This window comes from Acipenser ruthenus, chromosome 4 (genome assembly GCF_902713425.1).
Source record: "Acipenser ruthenus chromosome 4, fAciRut3.2 maternal haplotype, whole genome shotgun sequence".
NCBI lineage: Eukaryota > Metazoa > Chordata > Actinopteri > Acipenseriformes > Acipenseridae > Acipenser > Acipenser ruthenus.
In genome coordinates this window covers 81335882-81351712 of record NC_081192.1, presented here as the reverse complement: position 1 = coordinate 81351712, position 15831 = coordinate 81335882, and the positions used below count along the sequence as shown (strand labels likewise).

General features: G+C 36.6%; 1 protein-coding gene across 4 annotated transcripts in view; it reads left to right on the top strand.

The window, feature by feature from the left end:
• Positions 1-496: 496 nt before the first annotated feature.
• The window catches only part of LOC117399530 (ubiquitin-conjugating enzyme E2 E2), a 132627-nt gene continuing 117292 nt past the window's right edge, over positions 497-15831 (top strand). Inside the window, exons 1-4 of one of the 4 annotated variants that reach the window (XM_033998788.3) lie at positions 497-697; positions 1090-1190; positions 3103-3285; positions 5030-5080. In XM_033998788.3, coding sequence (XP_033854679.1) covers positions 3110-3285; positions 5030-5080 — 227 coding nt within the window. In that variant the 5' untranslated portion in view covers positions 497-697; positions 1090-1190; positions 3103-3109. Of the gene's footprint in view, positions 748-1089; positions 1191-3102; positions 3286-5029; positions 5081-15831 lie in introns of all 4 variants that reach the window. The other 3 variants (XM_059022928.1, XM_033998787.3, XM_059022929.1) reach the window with 3 other exon arrangements.

The following is a 15831-nucleotide window of genomic DNA, read 5'->3' as shown; positions in this document are numbered from 1 at the left end:
TGGTAACATTTTAATATAATGACATAGCAGTATTATCAAAATAAGATGAACCAAATATACAGTGGTAATCATTCTCCACCTTTTGGTTTCCAACAACACCAGAAAGGCAGCCTATCTTGCCAACTATATTTCAACCAATAGAATCATATGTTAACAAAATCATTCATTTAAACGTAGTCCTTATTGTTTTAAACACATCTTCATTAGAACAAAATAACTACATTTATTAATTTGTTGTTCATAAAAACAAGTACATACAGTATTGCTTAGCAAAGTGTCCCTAGCGATGACTCGGTATGTTGTGACTTGGAAATCCCCGTTTTCGCACGTTGCTGACATGCTCCCTGTCAAAACCTTCTCACACACTCAGGTAGGCTCTTCACGTATAGGTACAAGACGCGCTCCTGTAGCCCCCTGTTTATTTTTAAAGATACAGATTTTTTTTAATGTATTCTCAGTATTTTCTGTACTCAACATTCCCGCCTCTCGCACGGCAGAATGCGGAGCGCGCTGCGCGCACCCTATCCATGTCTCCGGAACGCGCACGGAGGCGGTCCGGTTGCTTCAGTTTCTCTCGGCTGTTTCTGTCTGTGTACGTTCCAGTACCGAAAGAGAGTGAGAGATACGGGGATACTTAACATCAGGGTTAACAACGGCGAATTTTAGCACGGACAACCACATACCCCGATACTGACAGGTAAATTCATCAGCTTTACTTCGTGGCTCCGCTTTGAAACTGCCTAAAAAGTAAGGAAATGTCCCGTGAAAGTGACAGTTTTTTTTAGGGGGGGGGGGGGATGTGTTTAGTGTCTTTGTGCTGAAGCAGCTCTGCCTGTGGTCACTGTAGAAACCTTGCATATTTCACACATTTACAAGCAGCTCCTTTTGGTGCTGACTTACAGACAATTCCTTATTTAGAGTTCACGTTTCTGAAAAGAGGACAATCTTGTAAAAGAATAAGGCAAAGAGGGTTCACTGCATTTTTTCACGGGCATGTAAGGCCTCTTTAAGGCATCATTATTGACTATATTACTGCACTAACTGGAGCTGATTTTGTGCAGTTACGATATTCCTCTCGGTGTATGACAGGTTTGCCAGAAAAAAAGGCATTTATTTACTCAACAAAGAGGCAACATTCTGTTCCATAATTCTGTTTAAAGACCAGACGTTGACGGACGCTGTGGCCAAAGGTAAAATACACCATCCTGTTATTAAATAGTACTGATATCACTCCGTTTGTATGAATTACATAATCTTGTCTTGTTTGATTTTTTTCTTCTTACTAAAAAAAATGCAATGAACCACTACTACCATTGTTAAATTTAATATGCATGACTTTGTTCTAAGGTTACATTGTAACATGTGACAGTATATAATTGTAACATTTTCTTTCGAAGTTATTTACTTTATTAGCCAGCATTTGATTGCTTTTGCGCGATGATGAATTCGCAATAAGAAGAGCTGTAGTATTTTATTTAGGAAGTACTGTATATGCATGATTGAGTAAGCATCATATAAATCAATTTCTTCAAGTGCGGTAAGTAAAACTAACATTGTGGATGAAAAACACAAAACATTACACACAATAAACAATAAATAATGGTGCCTTGTACCGTAATAAAGAAATGCAATTTTGAGAAACCAAGTATTGCAGGTATATAGAATTTCAAATCTGTAATTTCAAGACAGCACGAAATGAAATTGTGATTATTACTGATCGAGTTTATCCATAATTAAACGTGAAAAATGTCCTTCACATATTTAAAAGTACCCTGCATATTTATCGTTTTATTTTCCCCATATTCTATAAGCCTTAGTTTTATTGCTTCATTTACTGTATGTGAAGAGAATGCCTATTTTAACACTTGCCATTTACAGCCTGCTATGTAGCCGTAATCATCTGCACATTGCAGTAATTAAACACATTTCTTGGTAGAACGGTTTTAATTGTAACAGTTTTTTTTAACACCCTATGTTTTTATTCACTAATCTAAAATGTTATTTTCAATGAAAACCCGTTGTTTTAAAACGTACATATGTATGTTTGTTTCTACCATTGTCTTTTTTTTTAGGGACGATGTTTATTACATTTTTAAAAATCATAACTATTTTGCACAACCCGTCACATTTATCAAATTTCAAAACAAAAATAACATTAAGCCTCCAGGCTAGTAAATGTAGACATCAAATATTAAGATACCTACCTGGTATTATTTGTCTGCAGTCTAAGGCGTGGTTTGCTAATTTTCTTTAGAAAGAAAGTCAATTAAAGTTATCCATAGCTTTAGCAGCTCTATATGAAACCAGACTCCTATTTTACATCAAACTGAGTTCGTATTCTTTGCTTTTGTCACCTCAGTTATTTGGCTGGACACTTGAGTTTGACATAAGGTGTAAAGTTAAATGTGGCTGTACTCTGACATCAAAGAGGGAAGTGTGTAAACATGGTTCACATGATTCCCTTATTGTAAGCATGTAAAGTAACTCCTGCCTATTAGAGAGAGAATCACAGCAGATTAGAACATTTTAAGACATGATTGGGATTTTAAACTACTGTAGATTGTATCTAGAATAAAACCCACCTTTAGGCTGCACTCTGCAATTTATATCGTTTTAATTTGATTAAAAATACTGGGTATAAGGTTTGCAAAGACCTGTTAAGTACATACTTTTGTAAAGCTTTTAAAATGTTAACCAATACCTTAACAAACAAAACAATATGATGGTAATGGTCAAAAGAATAAAATTGATTTTTAAGAATTATTGTGATACCAGAACTTGACTTGGACCACAATGAAAACATCACATTCACTGGTATCTGCTAGTTTAAACTGTTATGATAACTGGTTCTTCTATTCTAAATTAGACCTCCACAAGTCTGTGGTTGTTGACAAGGTCTCAGTTGAAATGCCTTAAATTAGACAGTGGACTGAACAATGTTTCCATTTCTTTCAAGGATATGATGAGTACTAGTTATGCTGAATTGCATTATTTTACTGGACCTCGAGGCTGAATGGCACAAGCCAGGGTGGTCACGTTTGAGAACTGATAATAGTGTAATAGCAACAGCTATCAAACTGGGTTTTGTTTTGTGATTCTTAGGACCAAGATGTCCAGTGAAGTGCAAAGACCTGACGACAGCCCCAGTACAAGTGGGGGGAGCTCTGATCTAGATCAGCGGGACAGTGTTCAACAAGAACAAGAAAGAGAACAAACGCAGCCGAAGAAAAAAGAGACAAAAATCTCAAGCAAAACCGCTGCAAAGCTTTCAACAAGCGCCAAAAGGTAAAAAAATTAAAATTCCTAAAGTGCCTGTATTTTACTCTGTAATCTGTTTTTATGTTAAAATGTGATGAAAGTATTCGTGTAATACTCATTAAGTGAAAATATAATTATCAAATAATGATAACCTTAAGGGTTGCATATCATTGCTTGTAATCTAAAATAGTTGTAATCATTATAGCTTAGTGCATAGAGATGAAGACTGGGAGCCAGATCTGAAATCCCAGCTGCACGATTGACTTGCGGTGATGTACTGTACAGTCCTGGATGACCTTGGACTGAATATATATGTGACTCAGTCCCTGCCAGCTGTAAAAGTGGACATGCTTTATAGCACCTCTGTTGGGCAATCCTGGGGAAAATGCAGTAATAACATTATGAGAGAATATATTATGGCTCATCTAGTCTCAAATATTATGTTGAGGAAATGAAATAGGCCTAACAGTAATTGAAACTGATTTTGTTTTACATTTCTAAATGTGTATCATTCCTTAAAATAGATGACACTTTCTAATTAGTTCTCCGGGAGGATTTTTCGAAAGCTTAATTAATTCTTTAATTGCATGAGTGCCAAGGGTTGTGCACCTTTTTTTTTTTTTGCAGATTATTAAAATGTTATTTGACTTTTTTTACATTTAACAATGAGATTTAGGAGTTGGGCATATTAAAGCTGCAGTGTACACGAAAATTGAATTCCTTGGGTCGGTTTACTACATTTGCCCATACTTTAGTCTTCTGTCCACTACAGTATTGGAGCCGATATATCTTTACACACAAATTTAAGCAGAAAATATTAAGGGACATATTAAATAAAAGGAGGATGGCTATTACGTGCATTAGGCTACATTGCAGAATAATTCATAACACATAGCATTTAATAGACAGATGTTTTATTAACTGTGTACTGAAATGCTGTACTTAACAAACTAAAGAGATGTGGGGGAGTACAGAAACAAGCCTCCTAATATTGATCTATTTCGCGCAATTAACAATAATTGGAATCAACGTTTATATTCCTCCAGTTATAAAGTGAAGTGAAATGAAATGAAACAAATGAAAACCACATTGTTATTTGAACCCCTCTGGAAAAAGAAATTCAGGATTTCTCAGTCTTGTGATAGTGAATGGAGAAGGTAATTTAGTATTTTAAGAATATCTCCTTTTCTTTTTTAGAATAACAAACAAATCCTACCCAAAGTATGTCAAGGATACCCAAGACCATTTCACTCCAGGTTTAATTGATACAATCAGTTAAAACAAGTAAATTCTTCAGGGCCTGGATAGAGTTATATTTGGCATAATTAAACCATTTAGAATATGCCTGGAATAAAGATGAAATGGAAGGCCTAGTATTCCACCCTTGACGTACGAACTGTACCACTATACGCCTGTCTCCAAGTCAGATTAAGTGATAAATTACCAGTCCGAAAGCAGAGACTTGACAGTGTTAAACCCCAGCTGAAACATAATTTGATGTTAATCTTGTGAATTGGCAGCTGATTACATATTACTTCAGGCTTTTTATACAGTAATTGTAAATAGATTTCCATTACACCAGATAAAACTGGTCTTGGTGAAAGCTTTCCTATTAAACCAGAACTGGGTAACAATACTTAATGGAAATCACAAAGTTTACTTGACTTTTATTTATTGATTTACTGCATTTTTTGCAAAAAGTTAGAATAAAATGGTACACTGTGCTGCATATATTTCAGTATTTACCGAAAATATTTCCCTTTATCTTTAGGATTCAAAAAGAGCTAGCAGAAATAACACTGGACCCTCCTCCTAATTGCAGGTAATTTCCTTCTTATAACAACTGCTGTTTGGGTGATTAAAAGATCTGAAAAGTTTAAAAATAAGTTTTAAGTCCAGGAATGGCATATTGCCTGGGGGTTGGCAATTGCAGTCCTAGAGAACGTACCACTCCAGATGTAAAATGTACAATGAACTAATACCTAATTAAAGACTTAGATAGAGGTTTAATTGCTTCAATTAATCCATTTAGAATGTGGTTGGAACTAGGGCTGTGTGCGAAGGTTCGTTCACTGGCCAGGGATTCGAAGATTGTTTTAAACCTTTGAAGGAAACTGTTTGACAATGTGTGGATACTATAAATCACACATTAAATGTCACTCACATGCAAAACAAATTATGTTGTTAAAATCCGCTACCAAATTGTTATACGTAGCAACTCTAGCGCCGCTGCCGTGTATGGAGCAGGGTATAGTATCTAGTACCTCTAGTGGCTGTATTGCTTCAGTAAAATATGTACTGAATGCCTAGTGCACGGTAGAATATGTTTGAAACATACAAAATATATGCTAACACTAATCATTTTAATTTAGAAAACTGAGCACCGCCCGCCCCTCCATGAACCAGCTTGTGTTATCCAGAGGCAAACCTTTAATTTCTTCATTCACCATCTCGACAGCAAAGAGTTGTATAGCGTAAGGCGTAAGCTGTATTGAAAGAAATGTCTCGAAACCCCTCTGCTGTTTGGGGTTGTAAATGCCCAGATGACCAAAAAACAAGTTGAATGCAAACAGTGCAAGTGACTCGTATCATGGAGGCATAACTAATCTCTGGGGTCACTTGACAAGCGTAAATTCATATTATTAGTAGTTTTATTAATATTTTTAGTAGTAGTAAAATGTAACTGATAACCAGCTTGAAACGGTGACTGTTAAATAAAGTTTTAACAGCTGGTGCTGCTGCAATGCAAGCTTATTGTATATATCGCAAGCAGGCTCAGTTATGTGTAAATAAACAACTTATATTCTTATTTAAATTATAAAAACATGATTACTGTTCTATATAACATATTTTTAAACTACATGTGAATGTGTTTTATTCCATTGTATATGGATTACCTGTAAAATAATAGGATTCATATTAGAAATATAAACAAGTAGCTGCGGTGACGTCACCAATAAACTATGCAAATGAGTACCATCGAAGATTCGAACCTTCCTTCGGTAATGTGTTCCGAACCTTTGAAGGTCAAAATGTACCCTTCGTTGCAGCCCTAGTTGGAACAAAGATCTAGACTGGAAGGACCAACTTTGCCCCAGGGCCATCATTTACAGGACTTCTGTTGGTTCTTCAAGTCCAAGTGTCTGCACCAGACCTGATCAAAATAGTTATTTAAACTAATAAAACTTGTGGCTGCTCATGGTATTTGATTGCCCTGGTGCATTTTGATGCAACATCTTTCTGATCTACATTAACCATTTTGTATTGGTCTTCAGCAGATGGTAACAAAGCCTATGGATTTAATTGATCTGGCTTTGTTTTATGTGTATTCAAGGTGATATGTGTGCTTACAGGAAAGAGGAAGTAGTGTTTTAGGTGGTACCATGTCTATTATTGGAGTTGAATCTGGATTACTTGAACAGTTCAGTTGTTGTATCATGACATGGTTACAGAAGATCAAAAGTGCTGTGTCTTTTAGAAGCATGCACACGTTTATGCAGGTAGTGGATAGGTATTACACAATACCGTGCACCTTAAAATGACTGTAATTAAACTCAACAATATGATTACAATAGAGAACTGAATGGATGTGAGTTTGTAGGTTATAATGTGTTAATACTTTTTGTTTTTTGCTTCTGTGCTGTAGCCTAGAATAAGCTCACCCCAATTAATTTTAATTTTGTGTAAATCTATTAATATTATTAATTGCAGTAAATATTTGTACTTGTTACATGATTGATTTATAATGAACAGTAATCCCAAGGTGGTATAAAATAATTGTCCTCCCACTGTATCAGTCAGCTCTAGATCTGTACAAGCATAGAGTGTTTTTTTCTTAATGTTTTCTGTGTCAGTATAAATTGAAAAACAACTTGCTGATGGGTTGTGGGTTGTTTATTGTTTTGAATACTTTATAAGAAATGCAAATTTGCTCCACTTTTGCTAGACACTGATTACAATGATATTAGGATATTTGTGTGCAGCTTGTGGTGTTCAGTATAATTGTATTCGATTTGAGCATGTATACAATTATTTTTGATGACTGTAGATAACATTTTTTTAGTCAATTACGTATTGACATGATAAGAGTGCAGCAGGAGAGAAGCAGAGCCATTCCATAAAGTAGACGGAACTTAACGAATCTCTTCTGCAAAAGTGATTTGGAACAGCGGAGGTGAAACCAACAAAACATTTACCTTGACCAGTGGCAATTCAGCACCCTTCAGAAGTGGAGTTGAATTTCTATTGTAAACCAGGACAATTATTTGACAGCAGGATTCTCTAACATTGTTCTACGGATTTGAGAACTTGGGCGTCTTGCATCTCACTGTCAGCATGCTTGATGAATGACCAAGGTTTGGATCATCTAATCTTTTTATTTCTGAAAACAGACGGTGTGAGTGTGTGTGTGTGAATTAGTGCCTTTAACTCATCAAATCTATAGTGCATATTTATGTGAAAGGATACCAACTTATTTGATATTCTTAACATACAATATAATATTGGGTCATTGGTACTCAAGATAGCCCTGTACGTTTTCATGAGATGTTAAAATCTATCCCCATTTAGAAAATGTTATGCTATTTGGGATCCCAAATGTTGCTGGTCAATCACTTGAACATTGGTTTTAACTTAACCATCAGAAACAATTTGAAAAGAATCCGTCAAAACTATTTAAACTACTAGAAATAAACACTACCTGCTTTACTGGCAGAAGGCTCCCATTCCTAAAAGCAGAAGGTTCCAAATGGAATAACACATGTGAAATCTACAGAACAGGGGCCATTGTAAGTGGATTAATGACCTGTTTATATTGCTGCAGGCCTGTGGGTGTCGTGACATTTCTCTCTCTCTCTCTCTCTCTCTCTCTCTCTCTCTCTCTCTCTCTCTCTCTCTCTCTCTCTCTCTCTCTCTCTCTCTCCCTCCCTCTTTCCCCCTCCACTACTTTCCATGGACTTAATATTCCTTTTACTAACATTAAAGGCCTTCTACTTCCACATTGCATATAACTGTTTCTTGTAAAATATGTAAACAATGTGTGTAGCCTATCATAGGAAAGGTCCTGTGTCAAACATGGTCAGCAGAAAACAGTGGTTGTGCTGCTATTCAGATTTATCGCTACCTTATTGTGGTCACATTAACCCCACTATGTCCAAAACCTTTTAAGCATCTTTACTGTAGTTTGCTGATCAATAACCTTTTTTGTTTGATTCTCTTTATTCGATACAAAAGTCTGCTCCAATGTAGCTCCTGTGCAAGTTTTTGCCCCTTGACTGTACCATAAAATTTTACATGCAGAATTTGCTATTTGGAAGTTAATGGCACAGTAACTACAGCATCTGCAAGCATTTCAAGAGTTTTAATGCAAATATTCCAGCAGTATCACAAATTCAGTTGTGGTAGGCAAAATGTTTATGGTATGTTTGCCATTTGTCATACCTCACACTGATAGTCCTTCGGATGAGACGTAAAACCAAGGTCCTATTGTAAGTGACTCTGCAGCAGCAATTGTGATGCATAGTTCACCTGCTAGTCTCTGTAAGTTGCTTTGGATAGAAACAACTGCTAAATGACTAATTCAGAGGAAACACACATACACACATCATTCTGTATATTCTACTATTCTAGATTTGCAACACCAATTTTCATTGTAGAAACCATTTAAGAAATGTTGCTGATCCATGTATTAAAAATACACTGAAATGAGGTCCGTGAAATAATAGGTTTTCAATTTGAGTGGTACGGTAGTATTAAAATCGGTCACTGTTTAGTTCATAAAATAGATCCCATAGTGTTGTTGACATTTTTAACTCCAGATGTATGTTGTTAAAGGTAAAGAAAGCATATCAGATCTCCTTGAGTTGGTCATGTATTAGACAACCAAAGCTTGTTGTTTGTAAGTAATGAGATTTCTCACATGTTTCAGAACATTTAATGATGTGATGATATACTCCATGTGTGAGTAAATGACAGAATGGCATGTTCTTGGCTGTTAAACCTTAGAAAATGACTTAAGCTCTTTGGATCAGGTTTTTTTTTTTCAGTGTGCAGGAAAGCTCTCATTGAAATAAGCAGTTTATTATTAGAAGCACAGTTTACAATGCTGTAATTTACTTATAATGACTACTGTATCTGTTGGTGTGAGGGGCATAAATAAGATTTAAAAGTTGCCTACCCTGATAGTTATAAAAAGCATTACCAGCAGGAGGATGGAGCATGTAAATAATTGCTTTAGAAGATAAAAAATGCTTCTGGTGTTATTTATACTTTTGCCAAGTCTGGGAAGCGTGGGTGAAATACAATTTAGCTCTCTTTCTGCCTCTGCATAGTGTTTTTTTTTTTTTTTAAAAACCTTGCTCCAGTGTATTGTAATTCTCAGTTTCAAAGTCTTTGTTTTTATAGTGACTGTGGAATTCACAAAATCCTTCCAAATTAAATCCTAAAAAAAAAACCTTTAGCAGAAGCAGATTATGCATCATTACCTTTTTGGTTTAAGATACCTTATTCTATTTAGACAGGATAGAAAAAGCGCTCCAAGGCAGCAAGATTGTACAAGTTTTCTTTTGCTTGCAAACAAACCTTAAAGCTTTCTGCACATTCATGTATAGATCGAGGAATGGAGTAGGGGTGGGAATTTCGAATAATAAGATATTCGAGTATACCAGTAATAAAAATGTTGAGGGCCCGAATACTCGACCTGTAATTATTCATAACAGTAAAAGGTCCTTAGAATGTATTTGCAGTAACCACAGGCACACATTAGATAAATACATCAGCAGTAACAGCGAAGAAACATCTGAGGCATCTAATGTAGTAAAACTAAAAAAACTATTTACTATAAGACATAAGACTACACATCAGAGGGGTTTTAACTATAAAACTTTATAAAAAGGACCTTCAGAACTTTCAGGTGCATTTTTAACACCCTTTCACAAGTCATATAAAACGCACATTACTGCTTACTAACAAAGCACAACAAAATATGTTTGCTCAGGAACATCTATGTTATGAAATATAACATAAAAACAGAGATGTACTGTATGGCTGATTCCGCAGTCAAGCCGATATCAGTAGGAGATCGATAACGGCAGAACTCAAACAACAAAAGCATTATCCAGCTAGTTTGCAGTCAAAACACCTGTTTTTTTCAGCCTGAGACGCATCACATCGCCGACCACTGCGCACAGTAAAAGATGCAATGCTTGTTTGTTTTTTGACAAATTCTGTGTTTTCTTCCAAAGTAGCAGATGGGTGCTTTAATGTTAGATGATTGAGATTTGAACACGTTGATTTATGATACAAAATACTTGTGCTGCAGAGATTACATTGCACGTGGTCTTGTTTAACTTTTTAAAATACTTCCACGCGTTGCTTTTTTTTCAAAATACCATTTTGATACTGTGTAGGAACACTGCTCATGTACTCCCTTAGCCAATAGCAGAGCTAGGTTATGAATTGCACCTGCCTCCCTGTCAATTATCAGTGAGGTGAGAATTGTAGTGGCTGACCACTTTTAACTTCCTCCTCTCTTAAAAATACCGTGGCAAGTTTTTTTGGGTGGAATTAGCGCATTTTTCCATTTGTTTTAGAAATGAATGAATATTCATTCTAAAACAAATGGAAAAATGCGCTAATTCCATCCAAAAAAACAAGAGGAAAACTTTACCCATGAATTTGGTGCAGTCCGGTACTGGTTTAAATCAAGCTTTAAAATAAGCTTTAAATTCAGCTTTACAATAAGTATTTACCTAAAGCATTTGAAAATGATTTGAAACACATTGCCATAATGGTGGCTGGTGATACAAAACTGGCTATTACCATTGATGAAAGCCCAGCGATTCATGGTGATCCAGCTGTAAGTATCCTGTTTACTTTCCACTATGAACATAACAAAAATTGAAGGGTTACGGCAATGGCTGATCTTGAAGTTGTGCAAGTGTGCAGTTCTGTTTCTTTAGCAGCACTGCTTGGAACAGTTCTGCACAAATTTGGGAAGTCATGGGCCAATGTATTGTGCTTATGTTCAGATTCTGCAAGCTACTTGGTTTAGCTGCATAGTGATCTGAAAGCAACTTATCCTGATTTTAGTGAATACATTCATGGGACCCCTGCCACTTTAGATACAGTTATGTAAGCTGGACTCGATTCAGATTCTTTTAAAGATCTTATTGATTTTGTAATTCATGCTGTTACTTTCTGCAAGTACACACGAGAGATAAAGCAGGCTTACTTTTTTTACACCAAAAGTGATCCCCTCTGTCACCATGTCCCATTGATTCTCTTTCACTGAAGCTGCTGAGAGTTCAGTACAATACTGGAGACCACTGACTACATTTCTGCCGAGCAATGAGGAAAATTTGTTTTTTATTTTGCCAGTTCGTAACAGAAAATGTCACCCCACTGATTGAGTCAATCAAAATTTTATAAAGTGAAGCGATACATGTTCACCAGGTTTATGCCATCCTCATATCCTCCAACTGTACCGATTTGACCGGTACAATACCAACTTATTTTGGTACTGGAACCTCACAACTTAATAGTGTGCACTGAATTTTGAAATCCACTCTGTCCTGTTTAGAACATTACAAACCCTAGAAAGATATCTAATTTTCTTTTATATTTCTTGTATGTTCCCTTGAGAGGGACAATATTAATACATTTAGTAATTTAGGATCCTGTTTGTTTTTAGAATTGGATTTTATATAATAAGTGTTATTTCAGATTTTTTTTTTTTTTTTTTAAATAATTGGTGGTGCACAGCTGTTACTGACAATCATTAGGTATAATAGAAAGTGTTTCTGTAAACACAAGATAAGATTGTTTTGCATTGATATGGAATAAAACTAATAAAGCGTTTTAATATGAATTGGCATGCATCCAGTTTCTGCTGTGTTTATGTGGTTAACCAATATTAATGATGTATAGAGATTAAGGCTGTGAACGAGGGGGAAGGGACTAAACAGTGTTTCAGCTTCACCTCTTTAGCAACTTACAAACATTCTAAAAGCACTATTATGACATTTCAGCTGGCATTACTTTTAAAGTTAGCACTGCAAAAGAACAAATGCGTCATTTAAAAAAAAAAACACTTGAACTGTAGCTGATTTGCAGTGAGTGAATTACCCAAATTGCAAACTTTCTGGATTTTTTTTTACCACAACACAACACACAGGGAAGCCCCTCTTGTAGAAGATTTGTGTTGGTCCAGACCACTGGTACTAACTTGTGGCTCTCTTCAATCCATTCTAGTTCAGGACCTTGTTACAACAATGTCCTTAATTATTGAATTGAGTAGTCCAGAGCTCTGCTCCTACTAATGTTGTTTTTTTTTGTTTTTTTTTAATTAAGCAATTATGGACCAGATTGGAACAGTGCACTGATTTGGAATGGACTGAAAGAGCCACAAATCAGTTCAATTGGTCTTGACTTTCTATGGGGAAATACTGTCTGAGGTTGCTGTGGTGAATCAAATAGTGCAGGAAATTGGTATTGGTTTCATAATGTGCAAGCCATTACACTGCCTGCCCATTTGTCAATTTTAGGTCCAGAAATTAGGATGAGACCACCGGAATGCATACAGTTAACTGTACCTTTGAACCGGGCTGTATGAACTTCACATATCCCATTGCCAGACAGCAAAGAGAAGTTCCCAGTATACCTTGCTTTCCTTTATAATAACAGGCACTGCCTTTAGATTCCACTTAAGTCATTGTTGTTTGGATTTATTATTCAGATAATGCAGATCAGGGGACGTATTACAAAAGCATCCTAAGTGGCATTTCTTATCTTCAGAGATAGAATGTCCTAACTACACATTTAGGAGAGTTTATATTACAGAAAATGCTCACCTAACTTATTTTCCTATCTTAATTTAAGATAGAAAATAGCATATGACAGAACGTTCCTAATTTGGTCATTTCCTAAGTTTCTTTCCTAACATTTAGGACTCGGGAGGGAACCTTTCCTATCTGTCGGTTAGAAAAAGAAAATTGTTAGAGTGCAAGATCAGAACAAGATAGGGGGAGACACTTAGGAAATTGTAGACACTGCTGACTTAGGAAATGCTTTTGTAATACCAATTTAGGAAAAATCCTATCCTAGCCATGAAAGGAGATAGGTAAGCAAGTTAGGAAATTTGTTCTGTAATACAGCTCCTGGTTTGTATATCTAACATCTAATTATGTGAAACTGCTGAATAGAGCCCAGTTACTGTAGTTCTTTTTGCGGTGTGTGGGCTTAAATAAATTGAAGTAAAAGAATGCCGCCTTCCATGATATGTTTTAGCTGTCTCGCCACAAAATTTACAACACAATTGAAAGTATATCTTATCTACATTTTAACAGTTGTTCTGATATGACTTGAATGAATAATTAAGTATGTGGCTTGCCTGGTGTAACTGAAAGAATCCAAATTAGTAGGCTTTGTTATAAATATAGCATATTGCATTGAGTATGGGCCTACATACTGTGTGGTGCTCGTTTTAACCCTATCAGGAAAATATAAAAGAGCTGCTGGAGTTTGTGACAGGTGCGAGTGGTGTGGTGAACAAACATATTGTACTCCCAAAAATGTCTGTGTTTATTAAGGCGACAGAAAAGGACTGCCCCTCTACCAGCAATGGTATCGGGGGACAGTAATAACAAGTAATCCCCAATCCACAGTCCCATGCACGAAAGTGTGCTTTCCAGTCCGCGGAGTGGTGGTGAGTGCTGATATTGTGAGGTGAGTGTAGTGCTCAGTCGTTTGGGCTGGCTCCGTGGCTGCAGCCCCTGGCTCCTTACTCCTCCTTTACAAAACAAACAACACATAACAAAACAAACAACACATAACAAAACAAACAAACACTCAGGCCGTAGGTTCACATCTCAGCGCAAGGGGCTGTACTGACATAGGTGCTTCCCCTTTGTACCCACAAACTCCTCCCTGCAATCAACCCGTCACCATGGTTTCTCCAATAGAGGGCTGTCCCGCAGCTGATTGCAATGGAGTCCTTTCGGGTACATGCAACTACGCACTCCCCCTAATATGGTCACCTTCCGGTTTCCACCTACCATCAAGGTCCATCTAGAAGGCAGTATACAACCATCCTTACACAGCGCCCTTTCTGGTCGGGAGCGAGATTTACAACATTGATCCTTTCTCTCTTTATCACACAGTTGGATCATGGTTATTGTATTCGGTCCTGAAAGTTTCAAATAGAGCTCAGAGAGATGCTTTTGATACAAATAGATTTTGCTGTAAGGGCATATAGATTTTGCTTTAAGGGCATATAGATTTTCCATTGACTTCTACTATTTTGTGGTACTAATGGCTCTAGATATGTATTTATAGTCTTTGGTGGGGGGTGTACAGTACCATATGTTCCTATGCTTGTTTAATTTCAAGCCAAGCCTAACATAATAAAGCTGCATGAAGGGCAGCCCGCTGGTTTGCTAATGTTCTATTTAGCAAAGTATATGAGCGTGGAACTACTCTCCTCCTAGACAGAAAACATGAATATATTTTATTTAAAATGTTTTGCCAAAATTCTGGCTTAAATATTATTCACCACCTCAGTCAAAAAAAGTACAGTCTAGAATTTTAAAACATTTTAAATATATATTTTCAAAGATTCAATTTAATACAAAAATCAGTTTTCTTTTACAGTCAGCACTCGGATATCCGTCGCCTAGATACAGTGCCTATAGAAAGTCTACACCCCCTTTCAAAATGTTCATCTTTTGTTGCCTAATAGCCTGGAATTAAAATGCATTAAAATTGTTTTTTTCATTTATCTACACATCCTACCCCACAACTTCCAAGTGAAAAAAATATTCTAGAGATTTGTAGAAATTTAATTAAAAATAAAAACTGAAATAGCTTGGTTGGATAAGTGTCCACCCCCCCTGTAATAGCAATCCTAAATTAGCTCAGGTGTAACCAATCGCCTTCAAAATCACACACCAAGTTAAGTGGCCTCCACCTGTGTTAAATTGTAGTGATTCACATGATTTCAGGATAAATTCAGCAGTTCCTGTAGGTTCCCTCTGCTGGGTAGTGCATTTGAAAGCAAAGACTCAACCATGAGCACCAAGGTGCTTTCAAAAGAACTCTGGGACAAAGTTGTTGAAAGGCACAGATCAGGGGATGGGTATAAAAAAAATATCAAAGGCCTTGAATATCCCTTGGAGCACGTTCAAGACGATTATTAAGAAGTGGAAGGTGTATGGCACCACCAAGACCCTGTCTAGATCAGGCCCTCCCTCCAAACTGGATGACTGAGCAAGAAGGAGACTGATCAGAGAGGCTACCAAGAGGCCATTGGCGTTTATGGCCAAGACTGGTCAAAGTGTGCATGTGACAACAATATCCCAAGCACTCCACAAATCTGGCCTGTATGTTAGGGTGGCAAGAAGGAAGCCATTACTCAAGAAAGCCCATCTTGAAACCCGTTTGAAGTATGCAAAAAAAACTCAGGAGATTCTGTAGCCATGTGGCAAAAGGTTTTGTGGTCTGACGAAACTAAAATTCAACTTTTTGGCCTAAATTCAAAGCGTTATGTTTGGCGCAAACCCAACACAGCGCATCACCCAA